Consider the following 26,265-nt stretch of genomic DNA (forward strand, 5'->3'; position numbering starts at 1 on the left):
ATTTTCGTCTCGCAGAAAATTAAGCAAAATTTGCCGAGCTGTCCAGCGGAAGCGAGAGTCCCTACTAGGAAGGACGATTGGTGGTGGTTGTACCACAGCACACGCAGAGAGGAGGGTTGAGTGCGTCGAAGGTGTAGTATACAAGATCCCCCTTTCATGCGGTGGGTGGTATGTTGGCCAGACTGGGCGATGTCTTAACGAACGGCTGAGGGAGCATCACAATTCTTTGGACAGGGCAGCCGGTTCGAATTTGGCGCTGTACTCGAGGCAACCTATGCACACGTGCGCCCCATTGCTTCATCAGAGATCTGTAATCTTCAAACATAAAGATCAGATAGTAAGGGAACTAGTAGAGGCATATCATATTGACAAGGGGGGTGCAGCATGCATTAGCAAGCCCTCATTATCACTGGCTAACCACGAAATCAACTGTTTGGAGCATGCATTTGCAGCAAGGTAGATTTAGTGTGTTCAGTGATGACGCAGTGTTTCTTTAATATTTTTTCTTCTGTGTTGTGTTTGGCGGGAATAATATATGTACACTCGTGCGTAATAAATCACCAGTTGAAAGTCAGAGCTCGTGTCGTCGTGTTTGTTCCGTCCTTGTGTTTTTTCTGCGCTGTTTTACCATGGATAACAGTAACCAACTTGCTCAGCTTTCCGTACTTACTTCTCCCCCGAAATCTTTGGCTATGCACAATAAATTGTAGCGTATAGAATATTCATGACTGCTAGCTTTACCGAACTTATCGAGTTGTCTATGGCATAACCGAGGGAAATACAAAAGTCCCCGCTGATGCTAACATCGACAGCTTTCATTCAAAATTTGTTGCAACATCACCAGCATAATCTATGCGCCCAAGGGACGGCTTCCCCACTGATTGCAAACTCAGCACGGGGAGAGAGTATATCCCATGACCCTTTTTCAGACTGAGCCTATGATTCAGACTGCTTTCCAGGCAGACCATGAACGATTAGATTTTCATGTTTTCATCTGTCTTCAAGTTCATTGGCACCAGGGATTAATGCGTTCTTTTCATTCAGTACAGTGCTAGGAAAACAGACTTTTCGTTCATGCAGGGGCTGGTCATTCATCGAGATATTCATCTCGCGAATTGGCAGGCGTGGATTATGTAGGAACGAATTTTAAAACGAAGCTCAGAAACACACTCCGCAAATCCGCAAATGCCAGTTTAGCTCTGGCGTTTACTGGCATGCACAGCAAATAGTCGAGTGCATCAGAGGCACGCTCTAGGATGTTAGGTTCGCAAACAACCAGTTTCCAGACGCCTTAATCTGGCAATTTATCGGCTTCACATCGAGGAACAGCGCACGTACTAGTTGTATCAAAACAGGGCTGAGGACAAAGCGATGTGTTGGAACTCGGGCCATTCAGAAATCATTACACGAATCGGTGTGTCCATGTTGACAGCGCGCTTAAGCAACTGATCGCTGCAGTCTCGAGAGAACTGCGGCTCGATGTCAGAGCAGGTGGCAAAGCAGAGCAAAAAGTGGCATGAACGAGTCCTGTGCTGTGCTCTTACGTTCACAGTTTGATGCCCAGTCTAAAAACAGACGGTTATGCAGGTGTCCTCTGACGCTGCTCTAGTTGAAATAGGTGTGAAAGCTCGTGAATGGGAGCTAGTGGTGTTAATAACAGACGGCAAACTCGTTAATGGGTACGGCCGTAGAGTGTGCAGCGAGAAAGCGATAACTTGCGCTCGCTTGGTATTTTATCTTTAAAATAAACAAAACAGAAACTCTCGTAGAACGGTTACCAGCGTGCAACGCGAGACTCAGGGACAGCTGTTTCGCGGTGCTGGCAGTCAAAGCAGAAATATGGGCTGGTTGGTTATGATTCATATTAAACTTAAGACTAGCGTTTAAGACGCGGACATGGAAAAAGAATCAGACGGGACGAGAGCTAAACATCAATTGAATTTTTAATTCATACATATATACATTTGGGGGGGGGGGGGGGGTGAGATGCCCGAGCTACACAATCGAAGAGTGGTGAGGTTTGAAAATGCTTGCGGAGTTTCTGTATAAATTTTTGTTGCCTTGATTAGGTTTTACCTGTCCTCCACTTTCATCAGTTTTAACAAGTTGTTTGTTCAAAAGAATGCTGTTTGCATAGGCTCTTGCATTGCTCCATTATTCAGCGAAATCTTTTTAGCTTTTACAGACGAAATTAGTGTAGTTAAGTGCGTAGATATGTAGAAGATTGAATTGTTTTTGTGGATGTTCGTAAGGAAGGTGAAAAACCTGAGGCTGTTAGAAAAGTTCTACAAATCTTTCCAGTAGCTCGACTGGACAAAGGTTCACCCATGAAGTGCCGTTGAACTGGTGTCTCCAGTTTCTGGAAATATGTCTGCACTTTGACAAAGGGCACATTCGTTGGATGTACCAGCCGCGAACCTCTTTTCATTCGGCCCACTCAAAAGTGGCACGCGGGGAATTGCGAAAACATGCCTGCGAGGTGCTCTTGAAAGGTCGTGCCATCATAAAATGGCGGGGTGCATGCATCAACAAGTGGGGCGATTGACCAAGGCAGGTTTCTCTTGGGAAACCGCGACTGCTGTGGCGGAATGCCTGATAAAATAGCTAAAGACAGGTGGGCGCGTCATCATGAGAGCCGGATATGGCGGCAAAAGGTTGAGGCGTACCTCACGTGCATAAGCTTTCACACTGGATGAAGAAAGTCTGAGGGAAGTGTGGAGCGGATGTTTTGTTCACTGCTCCCGACAAGCTCGTACGCATGTGCAAAACAGTAAATGAAGAAAAGAAGCCCGCCTGTTCTATTAGTAACGAATGCAAGCTTGTGTCTTGCAAAACTAACACTTGTTTACCGCGTTCCGCTGTCCTGTGGGGAAGTGCTGTGTCGGGCAGTCGGAACGATGCCTCAACGACCGACTGAGAGAGCGTTGCGCATTGGTCGGTTCGTTAGCGCGGGGGGAGCGTTGCGGGTGCAAGCCAGTTTTCGATGCCACGTGTGCGCTCTAGGTAGGGGAGGCATGAGGCTACAACGTGAGGTGTGAGAGCCCTTCCACATTCGAGAGGAAGGCGAGATCTGTGTCACGAAACCATCTCTTGCCTTGTCGCAAAAATAACTTTTATATCTCGAAAACACTCTGTCAGGGGCAGAAAACGTAGCACAAAAAAGACAAGGACCCAGAAAGACAGCACACACAGCGCTAACTTCCGACAAAGTTTTATTTCGAAAAAAAAGGGTGGTTTTTTATACCGACTGATCATACAAGCACCATCAAATCATGCACTAGCAAAGCGTATATATGAGAGTTCCTTTAGCAACTGAGCGACGGAAGGGCTACTCACACAGTCATCTTCCAACATGGAAGTCCCTCAGCTTCAATGATTTTCTGTGTTAAGAGGTCCTTGTGCCCTTTTAAGACCACACATTTTTCGTCGAGCGGTATGCAATGACACACGCGGCAGTGAGCTGACAAACCTCTCTCGCACATATCCCTTAGATAACGCCCCTGTTCCCGAAGCCTATCGTTCAGGCATCTGCCTGTTTGACCTACATACTTCTTGCCACAGGAAAGAGGTATCCGGTACACGGCATTTTCAATGCAATCAACAAATTTATTATTATGTTTCTTCGTACAGCTAACCGCCTTTCTGGATTTTGTCAAATTTTTCGTGCACAAATGACTCCAACTTTTTAGGGCCCGAAAAAACCACTCTAGCTTCCGAACGCTGCGCTATTTTTTATGACATGAGACAGTCGATTAAAGTAAGGAATGACGGCAACTTTTTCTTTCTTACACTTAGTTAGCCTCTTGATTTTCCTGCGCTTTTTTTCTGACAGAATTTTTTTTAGAACGCCTTCCGCTACAGAGACCAGAACATGGGGAGGGTACCCAGCGTTCTCCAGCCGCTTACATTACTGAGAAAAAACTTTCATGCATGAGGTGCGGGCAGGACTTCTTGAGAGAAATAAGAAATGAAAGGCGAGCAATTGTTCTTTTTATGAGTTTAGAGTGCGCTGAATGAAAAGGTAACAATGGTTTATCGCCTCGAGGTTTGAACATCCAGCATGTCCGATCATGATGCAGTATGATGTAGATGTATAGGAATTTGATTACCGTTTCTCCGGGTAGTTCGAACGTTTGTTCGGAAATGGCTACGGAACGAAGTGAGGACATTAAAAACGTTATCCTTGAAGGAACCGTCATTTCTGTGAAGTACAATAAAAATGTCGTCAACATACCTAAATATCTTGATCACACTGGTATCTTTTCTTATATCCGCAAAAGACCTGTTCAGCTGGGTGAAAAGAAATCACTAAGGATGGGTGCTATGCAGGATCCTATACAAAAGCCTTCTTTCTGAAGGTGTGGTTTTTCTTCCCACACTATGAACTTGGACATAAGATAAAATTTTAAACGTTCTAGAAATCCATCTACCGAGATGCCAGATGCATTTTGAAAGGGAATAGGCACGTACTAGTCAATACAATCTCCAACACAACATAACAAATCTTCATGTGGAATGGAATAATACGGATATTTTTTGTCAACCGAAAAAACAGATAGGCCATGTTCCGCACGTGACATGACAAATACTAAAATGTGCTCAGGATTTCCGACAAGGAAGGGATCTTCTGTCACGCGTGTAAAAATGATGTCTTAGTTTCTTGAGGGTTTTTTGGTGTTGCGCGCGCATCTCCTACCCCATATATATGCATGTTTGCTCTGTGAAATTAAAAATTCAGTCGGTGTTTAGCTCTCGTCCTGTCTGATTCTTTTCGTATGTGCACGTCTTAAGCGCTAGTATTACGTTTAATATAAAACTTATATAATGCAGTTCATTGATTGTTATTTTTCTTCTCTGGTAGAGTGTGCATGATGCCACTAGGCCGTCACTCATGGTATCGCTGTCTTACAACTATTAAGCGTGGGGCCTTGCAGTCACATCATGCATGACGTCACTGCATGCTTACCATTTAATGTGGAAGCCAACGTGGTGCTGACCCGGAAGACATGGATTCAATCCCGGTCGCGGCGGTCGCATTTCGATGGAGGCGAAATGCTAGAGGCCCGTGTACTGTGCAGTGTCAATGTACAGGTATGAACAAAAGTAAATGGTGCACGTTATTGCCTGCTGACATTTTTGACGCGTTGCTTAATTGAAACTGGCAGTTGTGGTAAGAGCAGGCTGGTAATAGACGATAGTGTGCTTTGTTATGGATAAAGAACGTTACTTCATAACCGATAACGAAGTCCTGATGACAATTAAAAAAGAATACAATGATCAGTTTACTTATGTCCGCATCTCTACGTTAGCCCCGGGTGGTCGAAATTATTCGGAGCCCTCCACTACGGCGTCTTTCATTGCCTTAGTCGCTTTGGAAAGTTAAGACTCATAAAGCAAACCAAACTATTCAGTGTTGCCCATCACGTCACCACAGTCACTGCGGAACCGGGAAATGTTCCATCAGCAGCTATCGCTGCAAAACAAGCTGGTCTGACTGCAGAAGCAAGAATAAGGTCTCCTGAGGTGCAGTGCCACGGAGGAACAGCATTAGGAACAGTGTGAGCAAGTCTCACGATGGCGGCGTCAAGTTCAAGTAACAACGTGGTGTCTCCTTGCAGATGCGGATCACCGAGCTGGCCTCGGAGGAGAGGGTGCAACGCCGCTCACAGGTACGCCCGACGACCAGGTTCCCACTGTGATGCAGCGAGGCCAGTGCAAAATGAAGTTGTTAAGCGGAATTTCACGTCCCTGTACTGACACTGTTCCAATATCCCTGTCCGTATACACGTATACAGCGCACAAGTTTTCAACACTGAATTCAAATCCAATGTTTGCTTCTTCCTTCCGACGGATGCCTGTGGAAAGGAATTGCTTCATTTAACTACATTTTCAGGAGTGATCTCTGTGCTTCGCTTAGCTTGTCGACTACTCTGCAGGGAAATGAGATAGGCTCTGCTTCCTAGAATTTGTGCTCTTTTGTAGTGCTGCGTAACCCGCGTCTTCGGTCAGTACTGTCATACCTAAATAAATGAATATTTTCGAGTCAAGCTGTTGCCGCAGCTTTTAAAAATCGCCGGCTCCTCTTTGCTTCGTAAGGAAGTTGCGATGAGCTGGGTGTTATGACACATAGGCAACTAAGGCCATCATGAGTCAAGCGCACCTTCGTAAGAAAGGAAAATAAACTAAACGGAACAAGAAATAGAAGAAAGGCCGAGAGGGCGTCAATTTTTGGGGGTGGCTCGTCGCCGACGAAATGGTGGCGCTTTTTGGACCAAATCTTTATTATAGACCGGAAATGTAGCAGCGGCGACACAGGGAACATGCTTTGGAGTTGTTTACGATTCATTACGGACGAAACATTTAGTAAAATGAACGACATACGAGTGCAACCTGCTTTTGCCTCACGCTCGCTTCTTCTTTCTGCAAAGGAGAAAATGATATGTGACGGGGCCAATGGCGCTAAAACTGCGGCTCCACCGGCTGCAGGAGGAGGAGGAGGAGCTGGCCGAGGTGAAGCAGCGGCTGGCCTCGGCCGAAAAGGTGGGCGCCCGGCGGGCAAACAAGGCCCAGTCGCTTCTCACGGCTCCTTTCCCCCCTCGCAGCAAGCGTCGCAGCTGTCCAGGGTCCGCGAGGAGAACAGAGCGCTCGAGAAACAGGTACGGCTGGCAGCCTTTCGGCTCGAGTGATGGCACACTCAGCTCGGTCGAGTGTTCTAATAGCTCCATCATGACGCGGGTAATATCGGGTAAAAATCTAATTTACAATTTAGTTATTTATTTGTAATACCCTCAGAGCCTCGTTCTAGCGTTACAGAGGGGAGTGGGGTACATAACGTGTTAAATAAATTATAAGAAACAGAGAAAACATAGGTAAACATGCAATCGAGAATAATTATACAGAGTGCGAAAAAGAAACTTGGGAGACCACAATCAGCACTTGGAGCATTTCTAAACAAAGTAATATCTCTCATTCAAACCAGCGCATCAGGAAGATGGTTACAGTCCTCACCTGAGCGAGGATGGCATGAGGGGTAATGGGCATTGGTGTGTCATGTGTACATGGGCGTGCACCAGGTCTCTCCACTATGCGCGGCCGAAGCCCCATGGTATACGTATAGTAAACGAACGGAATTTATTGCCTGAAGTAATTGTAATAAGTTACAATTTTGAAAGGTTTGAAAACACCGCACTCTAAAAGAAAGCGCAGTGCTTCTACTGACTTTCTGTGTCATAAGGAACAACTGACATTTATTCATGTTTTCCTGTGCAATTTCTATGAAGTTCTTGGAAACATGTTTTGCCATCTGCACTTCTTGCTTGATAGACATGAGGCACGCAGTATTACGAAAACAAAATAAACATCCACCTATCTGTACGAGAAGAACACCTCTCTGACATTTTCTGCCGACAACCGCACGGAATAAGACAATAGAACAAAGTATACGCAATCTATTGTTCCATAATGAGTAAGAAAGGAAAAGATGCTCACCGAAGAGAAGGGTTAGTGCAGCCCTCTAATAGTGCACTAGGCACTGTGGAAACAACACAAAACGTGCATGTGCGAAACATGTGCAGCTAGCGCATGCGATAAAGAAAATAATCCATCGCGAAACAGTAGTCCACATGCGGGATCGTCGAAACCATCCAGATGGCAACCCGAAAATCATAGGAGCTTACATTGAACCGAAGCAATGGTGCAAATCCTATCACATTTGTTTTCATTCAACAGACTGTTCAAAGCGGGAGACTGCACTCATCCGACAAAAATGATCAATTATTGTTTGAAATTCGTTTTATAATGCTAAAAAAGGCAAAAGCAGTCTTCGAAGTCGTTCATGGCGCGTAAGGTTGGGCTTATCTTCACTTTAACGATTGTAAGCTTTCAAAAAATGGTTGTGGTTTAGCTCTGGTTAAACGTGGAGTGACGCGATAGCTTCATATGGGCGAATGGAACTTGCTTAGTCGAATTGCAAAGTCAGTCTTTCGCCGCTCCGTTCCGCTGGGCGTTCCTTCATCTTCGACCCTGGACTTGGATTCACTCTCTCCCCCTCTCCCCCTCTCCCTTTCTCCACTCCTCCCCCACTCGGTTTCGCCGGCACACCGCGCCGTTAGCAGCTGTCACGGTGGCCACGGTGCCGCCACGCTGAAGGCTCGAAATGCTAGCGTGATGTAGGCGCGCATGCCAGCTGTGTGCCCTGACGTCACTCCGCGCTTGCGCACAACTGACGCGGCGCGCGGCGTCTGCTCCGCCGTCGGCGCACCGGCGATACAGTGCGGGCGAGGCGTGCGGCGCGCACACCAGCTGCTGGCTATGACTTCACTCCGCGCATGCGCACAGCTAGCGGAGCGGTGGTGCCACGGCTCAGCGCACATCCACGCTGACCTCGCGAAGTGGCTGGCGTAGTGCAGCTATCGCTACAAAAGCTCTTTGCACACGTGAACCGGTCGAAGGTTGAACAGAAAAGCCTTTCAAGATCGTAAAAAAAGTATCTGCCCAATGATTTGCTCTGGCCGTTCACTTGTAACCAATCCAGCAATTCATAACAATCACGGGATTTCGCTTGGTCTAATGTTTGCGATTTTAACAGACGCACTCAGAACGCAACTATCAGAATCAATATCAAAATATCGACTCACGAGGCAAACTTGTTAGTCGCTTGCCGGGAGCTGAATATGGCTACTTGCGCACTTATGGCTACTTAGGGTTGACTTTAAGGGTTGTGGCAAGAAACCGGTGAGCGCCACTGGCAACCCTCGGCCATTGGCAGCAACATCTGCCTTCACGGACTTCAACGGGGGGCGTGTTTTGTGATGCATTTTGGCAGTGACGGCGGCTCGAGCAACACGTCGAAGAAAAGGAAATCAAGAAGATCAAAAGTCAGATAGACAACATTGAGAGAGAGGAGGAAGGCAAAGGTTTTGCGCAGTTGCAATTAGACGTCGACGACCTAGAGTGACAGAGTAGGGCGTTTGAATAATGAAATACACTGGTATAGTGGAGTCGCCAGACGAAGACCTTCTTGCCAAAGTCAATGAACTTGCGAAGGAGGTTGACATGCCGGAACTTGCAAATAAGGACGTTCAGGCTGTTCGCCGGTTACCCGCAAAGCCTGGAAACATACGAGGGGTAATCGTCAGGTTAGCACGCCAGGACCTTCGAGACGCATGCTTGGAAAAAAGGAAAGTTCTGAAGGAATCCAAATTAAATCTGAAAATTAAATCTGAAAATTATCTTTCCACCCTGGTCAAATTAAGCTGTGTTGTCATGCTGTATTTTTAGAGTAAATTACACATTCAATGGCGCACTAGGGATATATATCATTGGAAGAACTAACAAATGAATATCGAAACCGAAACAGTTTCCTTCGTTGTTTTCTTTTAAACATTCAGTCTCTAGGAAACAAAATTGCTGAACTGGAATGTCTGTTTTACAGGCTATAGAACTTTTTTAATGTGCTTATGTTTACCGGCACCTGGCAATCCCATGAAATGGATGTGTTTGATCTTCCGAATATGAAAACATTTTATGTTCATAGAACCAAGCGCCGATGTGGTGGTGTCTCTCTTCTTGTAGAGAACTCTTTGAAAGCTCATTTGCTCGCGGAATTTTCTGTTGTGACTTACTGCTATGAAAATGTTTGCGTACAGGCAAAGAATGTTATTATTGGAGCATGTTATCGTCCTCCAGACGGCAGTATTTCCGACTTTCTTACATTCGATCGTAAATGAGAATCGGTACAATGTAATCATTGGCGGTGATTTTAATATTGATATGGCCTCTATTACTTCCAAAAATCGAATTTGAAAATGTAGCTATTAGCAATGCCTGCTTAAACATTATAAACTTGACTACTCGGGAGACACCTACTTAAGCAACTACAATAGTTTTGTTCCTAGCTGACTACGGCATAGGCCTTATTACCGCAGCTGTTCTTACTTGTTCCATTCGTGATTACATGGCAATATGCTGCAAGGTTGACACCAATCCCATTAATGCACATCAATACGATGCCCCTACATATCAGCTTATTGCACAGAAATCCCTCGACTCTTTTCGTCGGGAGTTAGAGACTTCAGGTTGGGGTTACATTCGCAATATCACTGATGCAAATGCCACCTACGAACCGTTTTTGGGTCATTTTTTATCCATCTATAACAAGCATTTCATTCGTAAGCAACGTTTGAAAATCAAACATTATAGTAAACGTTGGATGACTTGTAAACTCCGCTAGGAATTAATAAAAAGGAATGATTTTTCAAAAAATTCGTGCATTGCCGTGATGAAGTGGACCTGTTGGCTGTTAAACGCTTTCGTAATGTCGTAAATAAAAAACTAAAGAAAGTGTTGGGATGCTTACTATTTTCGTTATTTTTATTCGTGTTCGGGTCGTACGAGTGAACTGTGGAGTAAAATGAACGCTCCCATCGGACGTGGGCAGGGAAAAGATTCAGTTATTGAAATTATTCGTGAGGGAGAAACGCTGAGAGGTGATGCGATGGTTAATGCAATTAACATTTTTTTTGTTGGCATAAACGTAATCGCAGGCTCCTCGTATAACCCCACTCTTGACTCAGCTAATAACAATGTATTATCTTTAGAACCAACAGATATTGAAGAAGTTTGTTCCGTGATTTGTGGTTTGAAGAATTCGCACAGCTGTGGCGCCGATGACATACAGATTAGTCCGAAAAAGACGTCATTGATATTACTAGTCCGACATTAACCCACAAATTCAATCTTTGTCAACAGCAGTTTATCCACCAAGAATGCAAGCAGCGCGAGTGATCCCGCTGTACAAAAAGAAAGGTGACAGCCGAGATGTCTCGAACTACCGTCCAATATATATATATATATATATATATATATATATATATATATATATATATATATATATATATATATATATATATATATATATATATATATATATATATATATATATATATTGACAAGTTAAATGAAATGAGGGGCCCGTTTGACAAATTTATGAAGGGAGCCAACAGTCACCGAAACCAAGGTGCATAGGGGAACGTTAATTAATTTTTTTTTGATGTGTTATGCTTCTCAGTGGGATAATAATACTTAGATTAATAAATCGCTTAAAGAAAATTACTTATAAAGCGGCAGAAAAAACAACCATGCCGCCGGTGGGATCCGAACCCACGACCTCCGAATATCGCATCCGGTGCTCTTACCAACTGAGCTACGGCGACGGCTGTCCAATCTGCTGCTGTCGTGGGTATTTACGTTTACTGGGTGAAAGCGAGCCTTGAGAGTGTTCACCAGCGCCACCCTCGACCATAGCGGCGGACGTAGCACGTCCTGTAATACCGCGAGCGTGACGTAGAACGTCATCTAACGGCGAGGGCGGAAACCGTGCGAGAGCCCTCTTATGCTACCTATGGCATCAAGACTGCCAGAAACGAGACCCTCGTTAAGCTATTAGCAGACAAGTTAAATGAAATGAGGGGCCCGTTTGACAAATTTATGAAGGGAGCCAACAGTCACCGAAACCAAGGTGCATAGTGGAACGTTCATTAATTTTTTTATGTGTTATGCTTATCAGTGGGATAATAATACTTAGATTAATAAATCGCTTAATAAAAATTACTTATAAAGCAGCAGAAAAACTACCAAGCCGCCGGTGGGATTCGAGCCCACGACCTCCGAATATCGCGTCCGGTGCTCTTACCAACTGAGCTACGGCGACGGCTGTCCAATCTGCTGCTCTCGTGGGTATTTATGTTTACTGGGTGTAAGCGAGCCTTGAGAGTGTTCACCAGCGCCAGTTGGTAAGAGCACCGGACGCGATATTCGGAGGTCGTGGGTTCGGATCCCACCGGCGGCATGGTTGTTTTTTCTGCTGCTTTATAAGTAATTTTCTTTAAGCGATTTATTAATCTAAGTATTATTATCCCACTGATAAGCATAACACACACAAAAAATTAATTAACGTTCCCTTATGCACCTTGGTTTCGGTGACTGTTGGCTCCCTTCATATATATATATATATATATATATATATATATATATATATATATATATATATATATATATATATATATATATATATATATATATATATATATATATATATATATATATATATATATATATATATATATATATATATATACATATATATATATATATATTGCGGAATTTTGAGCATAAGAACAGTGTTCTTGGCATTTTTGTTTAGTTTACCCGAGCCTTGGCAACATTAATCACTCCATTTTTTTAATAAACTAAATCATTATGGTATATGAGGACACGCCCTTAGTATGCTGATTCAATTATCTCTCTTATAGAAAGCCATTTGTCCAAGTAAATGACATAGTATCTCATCAGAAAGCAATTGTCTCAGGCATCCCACATGGAAGCATTCTTGAATTTATGCATAAATGACATAGTTTCTATTTCATCCGACTGAAAGTTCATTATATATGCACACGACACAAGCTTATTTGTGTCCCATTCCGCCTGTGCTGAAGCATCCATTAAAGCAAATAGAGCCTTAAAAAACTTAGAAGCTTGGACTAACAACAACCATTTTAATATTAATTCTAAAGAAACAAAAGCCATTATTTTTCGCCCTAAGGGTAGGCAGCTTACTACCGGACATGACCTGTTTTTCAGATCCACAAATATTGAGGTGGTTGAAGCATGAAAGTATTACGCGTGCATTTCTCTGACACAACGCAGTGGGATGACCACGTAAATCATATTTTGAAAAAAATTATTTTCCATAATAGTAGTTCTTAAACGAAATTGTTGTCTTCTTAATGTCCGCAAAGCTAGCTATTTACTACGCCTTTATTTCATCCTACGTAATTTATTCACATTTATGCACAACGACAAAAAAAAAAAACCCACCTTACTGGCCTCTTAGGAATGCAAAAGAAAATTTTACGAATCGTTAGTGATGTGCCAACTTTTCATTTCACTTCAGAAATCATCAAAAACCTCAAGATCATTCTTGCAACTAATATGTAGAAATATAAACTCCTGCGCGATTACTTGCTCAACATTAAGACAGACAACATGCTGTACTTGAAAATTTTTCACTTCGAATCCCTAGGTGACGTGGGCTATAATGCCAGAAGAACTTAACATTGGAAAGTGCCAAAATGCCGTGCCAATTACGGCTTTCAAATGCTCAAGAATAACCTGCCTCGCTACTAAATGAATATTACCGAAAACAGAAATAGACGTTTTAGAGGTAAAGTTTCGGGACCTCAATTTGTTTTTTTAATTTACTTGTGTTTTTCCAATTAGCCAGCACGCTCGATCTTCATAACCAGAACTTTGTCACGACGCTTTGCTGCTGCTATATTATAAGTGCGTTTGTGAGGAACTTCTTGTTGAATTGCCTTTTGAAAATTTCCCATGGTGTCATTTGGAAATTGTCATGATTTTGCTTCTCTAAATGTGTTGCTTCGTCGCCATCGGTGTCAAAGGGGACCAAGATTTTTTGCAAGCCGTAACGAAGCGGCTTTTCATCTCACCCTTTTTACAATCTGCATGTCATGTTGTGAAGAACAAATAAAGGAATAAAGAAGAAGAATTTCTAGGCAAGATATATTGATACGTGGTGACAGCAGTCAGAAATAAAACGAAAACAGCTTCTAAAGGAAACTGTTTCTTGGACAGACCTTAAAGCTGACAACGAACTTTCGAGATACGGCTTGCAAAGTAGCCACAACAGATTGGAACGACGTAGAATCGCTTCCACCTGGCTGAAATATTTCGAGATAAATCTGGTCGCGTCTTCAATCACAAATACAGCGATAAAGCCGAGCGCCGGCAGCATTAAGCGTAAACAAATTTCATTTGATTTCCTTAAAGACCCTTTGGGGGGGGGGGGGGGGGGGTTAGGAGTATTACATAAGGTGTGGAACCATCAGAAAGCTAGGTGACAATTCGACATGTGTTCAGATACAAAAAAAAGGTTTTTAAATTTTCAGCAATTTACAAAGAACTGGTGACGTCCACGATATGCTGGGGAAGGCCGCTTCAATCTGACTGCACGTGGGAGGAAGGGGGCTCAAGAAGCTAACAGTTCGGGCACGTGGACCAAAAACTTGATGCGAGTGGTTGGCGCAGTGAGAAATGTACGATGCTAGGCATAATGTAAGGGGCACGATTAAGCGATGACTGATAGAACTTGTGGCACAGTGACAGTGTGGCTATGCGACGACTAACAGAAAGAGGCGATAAAGCACATTGTTTTTAGAGCTGAAACACTGACGTCCTACGAATAAGAATGAATGAACCTTGTAGAAGGATTCTGGACGGCTTATAGATCGTTTATGAGGTTAGTATGATGCGGGTCCAACATGGCGGATGCATATTCTAGTTTAGGTCTAACGAGTGATTTGTAGGCGAGCAATTTCACAAGTTGTGGGGCGAGGCGAATTGGTGACGTTTAAGAAATCCCGTCGCTTTGTTAGCTGATGATATCACGTTAGCGATATGGGCATTCCATGTTAGGCAGACAATGTGACGCGTAAGTATTTGAAAGACGATACGGATTCTACGGGCTCGTTAGCGATTTTGTACTAAAAGGCAAGACTGTTGTGGCGAGTGGTATGGGAAGGAGCTTACATTTGCTTGGGTTAACGGTCATAAGCCAATTTTCACACCATTGTTCGATTTGCTTAAGGTCCTGTTGGAGGGCTTCTTGATCAGTACTGTTAGTAACTCGGCGGTAGATTATGCAGTCTTCAGCGAACATTCCAATTTGGCAAGATACATGCTGCGGGAGATCGTTCATTTGTCACCGACAAATGTAGAGGACGCGGGAAGCACAACCGTTTACTCTGGCGAGGCTTGCCGAACAGCCGTGCACATTCGAGAGAAAGAAGACGTTCGGCCACGCGCTGGGAGACAGGTTCGGCCACCAGGTGACGCCGGCAGAATGTCAGCAATGTGATATTGCCCCCTCCCTTCCAAGAGGCATCGACTCGATGCCGCACGCGAGGGGGGAAAAACATACATAAGGCTTCCAGGTAGCGGCGCGAGTGTCTTTGTGGAAAGGGGCTAAGCAGAGTAATACGGCTTCATTCGCGCCACGTGGACTACTTCGGACTTCGGTTGTCGAGACGACCGGACAGTTCCTTGAGGAAACACCACGTAGGTCACCGCGCTGAGGCGACGTAACACCTGGTAGGGACCAAAGTAACGGCGAAGAAGCTTCTGAGACCGCCGTCGCAAACGGATCGGACTCCACACCCAGACTTGGTCACCGGGTGCGTAAATCACCTCCCTGCGGTGGAGGTTGTAGCGCTCGGCGTCGCGTTGTTGTTGGCACCGGATTCGCTGTCGAGCAGCTTCGGCGTCACGAACAAATTGTTCAGCGTCCACGACAGAAGAGGAAGTAGGATCCGGAAGAAGCATGGCGTCCAGCATGCTCAAGGCTTCGCGGCCGTGCACCAAATGGAACGGAGTGAAGCGCGTCGTTTCATGGAGCGCAGTGTAGTACGCGGACGTGATGTAAGGCAGTATCCGGTCCCAGTTCGCATGGTCATCGTCGACATACATGGCAAGCACATCGGCAATTGTATTGTTAAGCCGCTCAGTCAGTCCTTTTGTTTGCGGATGGTAAGGTGTAGTCTTGCTATGGCTGGTGCCACTGAGTAGAAGTACCTCGCTCGTAAGTGCCGGCGTAAACGCGGTGCCCTTGTCAGTTAATACGACTGATGGGGCTCCGTGACGAAGCACGATGTTGTGAATGAAAAAATGTGCAACTTCGGCGGCGGTGCCACGAGGAAGGGCCTTGGTCTCACAGTAGCGGCTGAGATCGCCAGTGGCAACGGCAATATATCGGTTACCAATAGAAGACTCCGGAAATGGACCGAGTAAGTCCATGCCGACCTGTTGAAATGGGAGGCGCGGGGGATCGATAGGCTGCAAGAGCCCGGCTGGTTTAGTCGGCGGCGTCTTCCGGCGCTGACACTCACGACAGGTTCGCACGTAGCGGTGGACAACCGCAGTAAGCCTGGGTCAGTAGTACTTGTGGTGTATGCGCGCTAACGTGCGGAAAAACCTGAGGTGGCCTGAGGGAAGGTAATCGTGGCACGCACGCAGAACTTCGTCACGAAGAGGTGTAGGCACTACAAGCAGATAGACAGTGTCTGTTGAGCCGTAGTTCTTTTTGTAGAGGACACCATCACGCAAGCAAAACGATGAAAGTCCGTGCTTGAAGAGTCGAGGTGGTGATGGAGCGGTTCCTTCGAGGTACTCGATGAGGGGAAGCAGTTCGGAGTCGTCCCTCTGTTGGCGGGCAAGGGTGGATGTGGTGACAGCACCGAGAAAAGCGGAATCGTCGTCGGACTCATTCGTGGGACAGGGAATAGGAGCGCGGAAGAGACAGTCAGCATAACTGTGTTTCTGGCCGGTCTTGTACACGATGGTGACATCGAATTCTTGTAACCGAAGGCTCCATCCAGCAAGCCGCCCCGAGGGATCTTTCAGATTTGCCAGCCAATACAGTGAATGATGGTCGCTCACGACCCGAAACGGGCGGCCATACAAGTACGGTCGAAATTTCGTAACTGCCCACAGCACAGCCAGACATTCCTTTTCCGTGGTGGAATAATTGACTTCGGAACGGGATAAAGTGCGACTGGCGCAAGCAATCACGCGTTCTAGACCATCCTGTCGCTGAACAAGGACCGCACCGAGAACAACGTTACTGGCATCAGTCTGCAGTTCCATGTCGGCCTCTTCGTCGAAGTGGCCAAGCACAGGCGCACATTGGAGACGGGACTTGAGTTCCGTGAAGGCTCTTTCCTGGTCCTCGCCCCAGAAGAAGGGTTCAGCGTCTTTCGTCAGACGGGTCAGAGGCACAGCTAGCTTGGAAAAATTGTGAACACACCGGCGAGAGTACGCGCAGAGGCCCAAGAAACGACGCAGGCTCCGTTTATCTGTTGGCTTGGGGAAGGCAGCTATGGCGGCCGTCTTTTCGGGGTCTGGGCTAACACCTCGAGCGCTGACAATGTTACGAAGAAACTTCAACTCGTGAAACGCAAAGTGACATTTTTCTGGCTTCAGAGAGAGACCAGCGGAACGTATGGCCTCGAAAACAGCACGCAAACGTTTCAGGTGCTCATCGAACGTGTCAGAGAAGATCACGACATCGTCGGGATATACGAGGCACGACTGCCACTTCAGGTCAGACAGCACAGTGTCCATCATTCGTTGGAATGTGGCAGGGGCCGAGCGCAAGCTAAAAGGGAGCACCTTAAACTCGTACAAACCGTCAGGAGTAATAAAGGCGGTCTTCTCTTGGTCGCGTTCGTCGACCTCTATTTGCCAATACCCACTGCGGAGGTCAAGGGGCGAAAAGTAGGTGGCGTGGCGTAGGCGGTCTAGGGAGTCATCAATGCGTGGCAGAGGATACACATCCTTTATCGTGACGTTATTGAGGCATCTGTATCCACGCAGAACCTGAGGGTGCCATCTTTCTTCGTAATGAGGACAACAGGCGATGCCCAGGGGCTCGTGAACGGTTGTATGACGTCGTCCTGGAGCATCTGTGTAACTTGATGGCGGATGGCGTCGCGTTCTTTTGAAGACACGCGATAAGGGCGCTGGCATAGTGGTCTTTGGTCGTCAGCAACGATAATTCGGTGCTTAGTAAGCGGCGTCTGTCGCACCTTGGAAGTTGATGCAAAACAGTCGCGGAAGGAAGAGATGAGGTTTTCCAAGCAGCGTTTCTGACTGGCCAAGAGGTGCGGGTTTACGTCGGTCGGAATGGCTATAGCCGTTGCATCGTCGATGTCTGACGTGGTGGACAAAGAGCACTGTCTGGAACTCTCTCCAAGCTTGTTAAAATAAGCGATGACCGCTGTCTTCGTTAAATGCTGTAGTTCACGGGTAAAGTTGGTGACTAAGGTGTCCGTGCGACCGTTGGCAAGTTCTACTAGACCTCGAGCGACATAAACTTTCCGAGCGAGTAGCAGCGACACGTTCGCTTCAGCGATGCCAAGATTACCGGTGCTGTCATTACACTCCACTGTGACGAACTTGCTGGCTCGCGGAGGGATTTTTATGTGGTCGTCACATACGGGCAACATTACTCTGCTGGGCTCGGTGTTCGTGCCAACGGCTCGCTGGGCGGAAAAAGATACCATAAGCTCCCGAAGGTCTATGATCGCACCATACTCTTGAAGGAAATCCATGCCCAGAATGAGATCTTTCGAACAGTCACGTAATACGGCAAATGAGCCAGTGAAAGTAAGACCGCGGATCTGGATGCAACAGGTGCAGACGCCGATCGGCGTCACTACATGGCCACCGGCGGTGCGGATCACGGGTTCACACCAAGGCGTCAGAACCTTACGGAGGGTTGTGGTGAGCTGCCTGCTCATCACAGAAAAATCAGCGTCGGTATCGACGAGTGCGGTCACTTCATGACTGTCGGCGGTTACTAAAATTTCAGCTGCAACTAATCGTTCGCAGCACGTCGGATCGGGTCGTCGCCGCTCGGGCCGTCGCTTCAAATCGTCGGGTGGAGGCTGTTGACTCTGCAGTGGCGGCAGCCCTACCCCCGGAGGACGCCGCCTTCAGTTTTCCCGGCGAGGGGACGTGCCTCTGAACTGACCAGAGGATGAGGGCCGACTGGGCGAAGCAAAGCGCCCCAGGGACGACGATCGCGATTGGCGCCGCTGCGAGGTCGGGGGCAGCACCTGAGTGGCCAGGTACTGCTCTATGTCCTGCGGTCTTTCTCCATAGTGCGGTCGAGGTGCATCCGGTGGGAATTCTGTCAAACCCATCTGTCGGTACGGGCAATTCCGCAGAATATGGCCGGGCTCCCCGCAGTGGTAGCAGAGCGGGCGATTGTTGGATGTTCGCCACACGTGCGCTTTGCTGAAAGGAGGGCACAGGTTCTGCTGTTGCTCGACGGGACGCAGGTAACGATGGGGTGGTCGTGGTTCGGCAACAGGGCGAAACGCTTGCGGCGCGGGGGCAGGTCGGCGCAGGGCATCGCTGTAGGACACCACGTGCGGCTCCGATAGTGGTGCTGGTGGTGGCTGCACCGCTGGCCGAATTTCGTCACGGAGGACATCGCCTGTAGAAGGTATGCTTGCTGACGGAGCATCCAAGTGGAGATGTCGCAGTTCTTCGCGAACAATGCTCCGCACAAGCACTCGCAGCGCCTCACCCCCGGGGCCTGGCAAGGACGTGCAGTAGTGAGCGGCTGCAACATTTGCCTGACGGCCGTATTGGGCACTATGTTCCTGCAATGATCGTTCTCAGAGGTTCGCGCAATGATCGTTCTCAGAGCGACGGTTCTCAGAGGGTCGCGCATGAGGCCAGCAAACAGCTGCTCCTTTACCCCACGCATAAGGTGCCGCACCCTTGTAGCTTCGGGCATGGCTGGGTCGGCCCGATTGAAGAGGCGGGTCATGTCCTCAATAAACATGGCCAGGCTCTCGTTGGACTGCTGTGACATGGAGCGAAGGGCAATTTCATCATTTTCCTTTAGCTCGTTCGAGCTGATACGTGGCGAGCAGCTCACGGCGAAAAGCTACCCAGTTAGAAAAGGATGCCTCGTGGTTCTCAAACCACGTTTTCGACGAGTCTTGCAGTGCGAAATAAACAATCATCAGCTTCCTCCCGTCGTCCCATTGGTTGAACGCAGCAACACGGTCAAAACTGGCCAACCAATCTTCAACATCCTCGAACCGGTCTCCGTGGAAGGATGATGGCGACTGAGGTGCGAGAAGTACGAACGGCGGGGCACTGCCGGAGTACTGACCTGTCTGGCTGCCAGTGGTGGAAGTAATAGCTCGCACAGGCCTTTTCAGTGGCTCAAACTCGGGTTGCAGGCCTCGCAGGCGACGGCTGGCTTTGTGGACAGGTGTGGCGTCCGTGCTTCGAGGAGAAGCGTCAAGGATTTCGACGGGGTCAGCGTACATAGGCTGGTACCCAGCACGGCTCCACCGAATGTCACCGACAAATGTAGAGGTCGCAGGAAGCACGACCGTTTACTCGGGCGAGGCTTGCCGAACAGCCGCGCATATTCGAGAGAAAGAAGACGTTCGGCCACGCACTGGAAGACAGGTTCGGCCACCAGGTGGCGCCGGAAGAATGTCAGCAATGTGGCAATATATATTAAAAACAAGAGAGGGGCAAGAACGCAGATTTGTGGGACGCCGGATGCTACAGGAAGAAGGTTGGAGGACTGGTTATTTACAATGACTGATTGAGAGCGATTTGTTAAGAAGGCCTTGATTCATTTTAGCACGTTAGAATGTAGGTTTAGCAGATAAAGTTTTTGAATTAACCGTTGTGATGGATCTTTATCAAATGCTTTAGCGTAATCCACAAAAATGGCGCCAGTTTGAATATTAGCGTCCAGATCAGCGTGCCAGTCATTGAGGAACATGGCTAGCTGTGTATCGCATGAATACCCCTCGCGGAAGCCGTCCTGGGAGGGATGGAAGAAATTGTTAGTGTCTAAGAAGTCCACTATGTGAGAGTACATGATATGTTTCATGATCTTGCAAGGGACTCTAGTTGGCGAAATGGGACGGTAGTTTAGGGGAGGATTTTTGTCACACGATTTGTAGAGCGGAATGACCTTCCCGATTTGCCAGCCTTTCGGAACAAGACCTGCAAAGAGTGACTGCGAAAACAACAATTGAACGTAAACTGCTCTAACACACTTCGTATGTTTTAGAAGTGTAGAGTTGATCTTGTCGATGCTGGCTGACGAGGACAGCTTCATTTTCTCAGTTAAGGGCGAGATGCTATTGAAGAGAAAGTAATTGCGTCCATTGGTGGTGTGATATTAGTAGGAGGCATCCATAAAGGCGGGTTGCGTGCCTGGGTGAACAGTGATAAAAACGCATTATTAATGATGTTAGCGGATGATGTGCCGGAGGCTGTCACGCCGGCTGTATGACTGACAGCGACTGAGCGTGATGGTGCAGGATTGATGACTCGCCAAAATTTGTTTGGGTTATCGCATAGCATGCGCGTAAGGTTGGTGTTAAAAATTAAATGCTAAGCGTTGATGATGGCAGTCAAGTACTCTTTCACGGCGAAATAGTATTCTACCCGCGTTTCGAGAGTTCTCTTAAACTTAGCAGCGCGAAAAAGCCGCTTATTTTTATTCTCGAGTCTTTTTAGCGTCCTAGAAAAACAGGGCTTAGAGCGATATTCACGAAACGTCATTCTAGGGATAAATTTCTGAGTTAGTTTTTGTAGTCTATCTTTAAATATGAACATTTTATCGTTAACAGATCTCTGGTTAAAATCGGCTTCGAACAGTACGCAAATTGCTCTGTTCGTGCTTAATGGCACTGTAGGTACGGTTATCACGGGTGGTTGTTTTCTTTTGCGTTTCATGGCGCTCGGCATGGAAGAAAAAATCTACTTGAATGAGTTTATGATGGCATATGGGCTCTAAGTATGTAATGCATGATAAACTGTCAGGATGAGTGCTAACTACTAAGTCTAAAATGTTGCTCGAGTCGCCTGCGATGCGTGTTAGGCTGGTTACTAGTTCACAAAGGCTAAAGTTGACACAAATATCCAGAAAGTTCCTTGAATATGCACTGATTGGCTGTGAAAAAGCGGTTGTACCAGTGTGTACCTGGACAATTAAAATAACCAATAGAAGAATAGGCTCGTTCGGATATGATGTCGTGAGTTGATTTAGCATGTTAATAAGTTCATGGGAAAATTTTGGGCAGGCATGCAGGGGCCTATAACACACGCCGATTGCAACTTAAAGTGGTGAAGCACGGCACAAAAGCCACAGTATCTCTTGCTTGGGAGGGAGGCTGATGGGTTAGCATGATAATTCCGCTCCAGCAGCAATCCACACGCCACCGTCTCGAGAATTTGTGCGATCATTTCGATAAACTGATAATCTGGAAAATAAGCAACCACTTCAGCATCAGTGCTATCATCGGTAAGCCAGGCCATAAAATATTGGATTATTCCGTCGAGATCGGTTTTCAGCGTCATCCAGCCGTGCTTCTAGTGCAGAGACTCAGCTGGCTGTATGGATGGCGTTAGTTCGGACAGAATCAATGTCTGTTCGGAGGGTTTTCTGAGTTTGGTATGGATTCTCGAGATCGGTCATTCTTTCGTACAGATCGGAGATGGTTTTGTCTGCCGTTAGGAGCTGGAAGGGGTGACCGCTAACCGTCTGCGATGGAACATCGTACATGTAACCTTTAGTACCGATGTGTAATGTTTTGGAGCGAAGTGAAAATTGAACATTTATAATTTGGCGAACGCCGTTAGATGATGTGACTATGCTGGACACAGAATAACGGCCTGAGGGGTGAGTTGGTGCATGATAATATGAACGGCGGCGCAACAAGGACACCAGCAAGAAAGAGACACCAGATGCGCACACTACCAGCTGTTTATTACACAGAAAGGTGGCATATTTAAACAGTCAGCTCAAGCATGATAGTCATCGCATTATCGCTCCGGACCCACCACGTGGAATAAAATTCAACTACCTCAGGAAAGCATACAGGAAACTTTAACCCCTGCAGATAACCTAACAGGTTTTGATAAAAGCAATTAGAAACGAAAAGGAGAGGGCCATCTCTTAGCAAAAGCAGTGTCAAACAATAGTAGCAACAGAGTATTGCATGAGAAGCAAAAGCAGTCAGACAGTAAAAAAACCAATAACAAAGAACAATCGTAGCAAACAGAGTCAAAAATATGCAGCCAAAGCAGTCAGAAGCCGAGAAACGACAAAAATAAAAATAAAACCAATAACAAAAAATTAAAAACCCAATGAAACAAAAAACAAACGGCCGCAAGTAATGCAGGGCTAGAAAGCCGCGCAGTACATGACGTCACAAAAAACCGTCAAGAAAGGAAACTTCATTATACGGAGGGATACCGAGGAGTCGCTAACACAAGTGCTTCCCTTTCTTTTGATCATAAAAGCCTCAAGAATTTCACGTGCCACATGATCGCGACTCCTGCCCAGAATCCTTATTCCGTTAAGCTTTGGCTGGCACTTGCATTCTTTTACAATGAGGGGACAAATTCGACCGGTCTCCGTTTTCTAGCGATTTCTCATGCTCCCGTGCCCTGTCGTTAACGCAGCGACCCGTCTGGTCTATATAGACCCTTCCACACGTCAGTGGGATCTCGCACACCACTCCGACGGCACAGGATACGAAATTCTTGTTGTGCCTCGTTTAGCACAGCGCTTTCTTCTTCTGGCCAATCCGCGAGCATAACCCGCTCAGCTTTTTGGGCGCGGAGAAAACGACAGGAACGTCGAACCGGCCAGCAACCTTCTTCAAGCTGTGCGCCACTCGGTGTATATTGGGGACCACTTGTGGTCGCCTCGATCTCGGCTTAGCATGGGATTTTTTCTTCTTGCCTTTCATTTTTTGAAGCAGGGTTTCTGCTACGCTGCATACGACAGAACACGGGAAGCCAGCCATTAGAAGCCTTTCGATCTGATTGTTGACGCCAGCCTCAGCCATGTCAGTACAGGAATTAGGCAATGCAGACTCGAGGCAAAGAGAAGCGATAGCCCTTTTAACTGTCTTGGGGTGCGCTGATCCGCACGGAAGCAGTTCCTACTTTGCTCGGGGGAAATACATCCAACTCACTCGCCCTTCTAGAAACTTGATATTAAACTGCAAGCTGTTGTTGTCTGGTAGTTCGTGAGTGAAAGTCAGCCCTTTTCCTTGTTGTCTGAAAACGGATAAGATTCTTTCCACTGTGCTGGGGAGCGTCAATGTGGAGTTAGTGCTTTTTAGTGTCACCAAGAAGTCGTCCACATATCCTGAAAATTCGCAAGACCATGCCACTGTGAAGGGAAGAAGCTAGAGCCTTGTCAACAGTTGATAAAGATATATTACACAACGCAGGGGCAGTACAGGCGAATATGAGTTCTTTGTACAGGTGAAGAAGAGTGCCGGTAGAGTGAAAACGAAAGCCATCTCGCTGTGCAATGAGTTGCAGCTTTGCAGGCTGGCCAAGGGAATCCGCGATTGGAAGAAAGGGTCTCTTGATGTGTGTTTTACGGTGAAAACCCGTAATCCAGACATGCCTTTCATATCCATTGTTAGTGAGCGGCAGCAAAGGGTGAGCAAATTTCTTCTGAAGAATTTTAAAGGACTGAAAGTGGACGATCCCTTCGCCACCAAGAATTCTACAGAGGTGACCAGGGGTGCAGAGGGTCTGAAAGACCAGTTTTCTATTGGATACTTGTTTTCCGTGCACGGTGGAGATTAATTCTATTCAGTTCCGCGTAGCCACCTGTTCAAATCCGTACGGGAGTGTATTGAATCTAATGGGGCCATTGCATTTCAGAACTCAGCTGAACTAAGTGTGGAAATCTTTTTATCACTAATTGAATGTTACCTTAGGTCTACGTTTGTTTCCTTTGAAACAGAAATGTACTTACGGAAAAGTGGCATTTGCATCGGTTCCTGTGTTGCACCTGCGTTGTGTAATGCATTTTATCAACTATTGACCGTGCTTCAGCTTCATCCCTTCATAGTGGCCAAGCCCTGCGAATATTTAGATACGTGGATAACTTCTTGGTGATACTAAAAAGTACTAACTCTGCATTGATGCTCCCCAGCACAGTGGAAAGAATCATCCGTTTTTAGACAACAAGGAAAAGGGCTCGCTTTTACCACGAACTACCAGACAACAACAGCTTGCAGTTTTTAGGTATTAATACCAAGTTTTTAAGTATTAATACCAAGTTAATGCCAAGGTATTAACACCAAGCCGGGATCTAGGCGACCACAAGTGGACCCCGATATATACCGAGTGGCGCACAGCTTGAAGAAGGTTGCTGGCCGGTACGACGTTCCTGTCGTTTTCTCCGCGCCCAAAAATCTGAGCGGGTTATGCTCGCGGGTCAGCCAGAAGGAGAAAGCCCTGTGCGAAAAGAGGCGCGGCAAGCATTTCGTATCCTGTGCTGTCGGAGTGGTGTACGAGATCTCACTGACGTGTGGAAGGGCCTATATGGGCCAGACGGGTCGCTGCATTAAGGACAGAGCACGGGAGTATGAGAAATTGTTAGAAAACGGTGGCGGTCGAATTTGGCTCCCCATTGTAAATGCTGCAAGTGTGAGCCGGTGCTTGAGGGAATAAGGATTCTGGGCAGGTGTCGCGATCAGGTGGCGCTGAAATTCTTGAGGCGTTTATGATCAAAAAGAAGGGAAGCACTTGTTTTAGCGGCTCTTCGGTATCGCTCCGTAGAAATGAAGTTTCATTTCTCGACAGTTTTTGTGACGTCATGTACTGTGCGAATTTCTAGCCCTGCATTACTGGCGGCCGTCTCTTTCTTGTTTAGGTGGGTTTTTAATTTTTTGTTATTGGTTTTATTCTCATTTTTGTCGTTTCTCGGTTTCTGACGGCTTTGGCTTCATATGTTTGACTCTGCCTTTGCTACGATTGTTATTTGCTATTGGTTTTTTACTCTCTGGATGCTTTTGCTTCTCATGCAATACTCTCTGTTGCTACTATTGTTTGACACGGCTTTTGCTAAGAGATGGCCCTCTCCTTTTCGTTTCTAATTGCTTTTATCAAAACCTGTTAGGCTATCTGCAGGGGTTAAAGTTTCCTCTATGCTTTCCTGAGGTAGTTGAATTTTATTCCACGTGGTGGGTCCGGAGCGACAATGCGATGACTCTCATGCTTGAGCTGAGTGTAATAAAATGAATGTAAATATGCCACCTTTCTGTGCAATAAACACTTGGTAGTGTGCGCATGGGGTGTCTCTTTCTTGTTAGTGTCCTTGTTGCGCGGCCGTTCATTTCATGCTGGACACACGTTCTCGCTTCGCCATGAAACTGCGAATATTGGTGAAGGCTACAGAGAACGAAAGGTGGTTGCTTTATAAGGTACCAGAACGGGTATTGACAGCATTTGGAAGAGGTGACCGCTATGGTATTTCCTTAAGGGGAGATGTGGGGCCGAAATAGAGATTTTCGAAAAAAAAATGCGGTTTTTAGGCTTGAGTTGACTTGGATTGCCGGTTTAATGAAGAATATTCTCACCAAGTTTCGCTGTGATGTGAGGAGTAGCAAAAAAGAAAATTATTTCTTTTCACGAGGCGGTGGTAGGCCGTTGAAGGCGTCTATGAACGCTCTTCTCAAGACGCGGCCACAGTGCGGGCAAAGAACGAAACGAGAAATGAATGCCCACGTTAGAAAGTTTGTTTTTCGCTCTTTTTAGCCACGGAAGGCCTTCCATCCAGAATAAGCAAGGCTACTAACGAAAAGCAAAAAAAATACGTATTGCATA

At 46.5% G+C, this 26,265-nt stretch overlaps 2 protein-coding genes across 3 annotated transcripts in view; one reads left to right on the plus strand and one right to left on the minus strand.

The window, feature by feature from the left end:
• Positions 1–26,265, minus strand: part of LOC144104506 (angio-associated migratory cell protein) — a 528,250-nt gene that overhangs the window by 162,753 nt on the left and 339,232 nt on the right. The window lies entirely within an intron of this gene.
• LOC144105199 (uncharacterized) overlaps positions 5,618–26,265 on the plus strand; it is a 234,322-nt gene continuing 213,674 nt past the window's right edge. The window contains exons 1-3 of the mRNA XM_077638345.1: positions 5,618–5,669; positions 6,487–6,540; positions 6,603–6,656. Of these exons, the coding sequence (XP_077494471.1) occupies positions 5,619–5,669; positions 6,487–6,540; positions 6,603–6,656 (159 nt within the window). The 5' untranslated portion in view covers position 5,618. The remainder of the gene's footprint in view (positions 5,670–6,486; positions 6,541–6,602; positions 6,657–26,265) is intronic.

This window comes from Amblyomma americanum, chromosome 9 (assembly GCF_052857255.1).
Source record: "Amblyomma americanum isolate KBUSLIRL-KWMA chromosome 9, ASM5285725v1, whole genome shotgun sequence".
Lineage (NCBI taxonomy): Eukaryota > Metazoa > Arthropoda > Arachnida > Ixodida > Ixodidae > Amblyomma > Amblyomma americanum.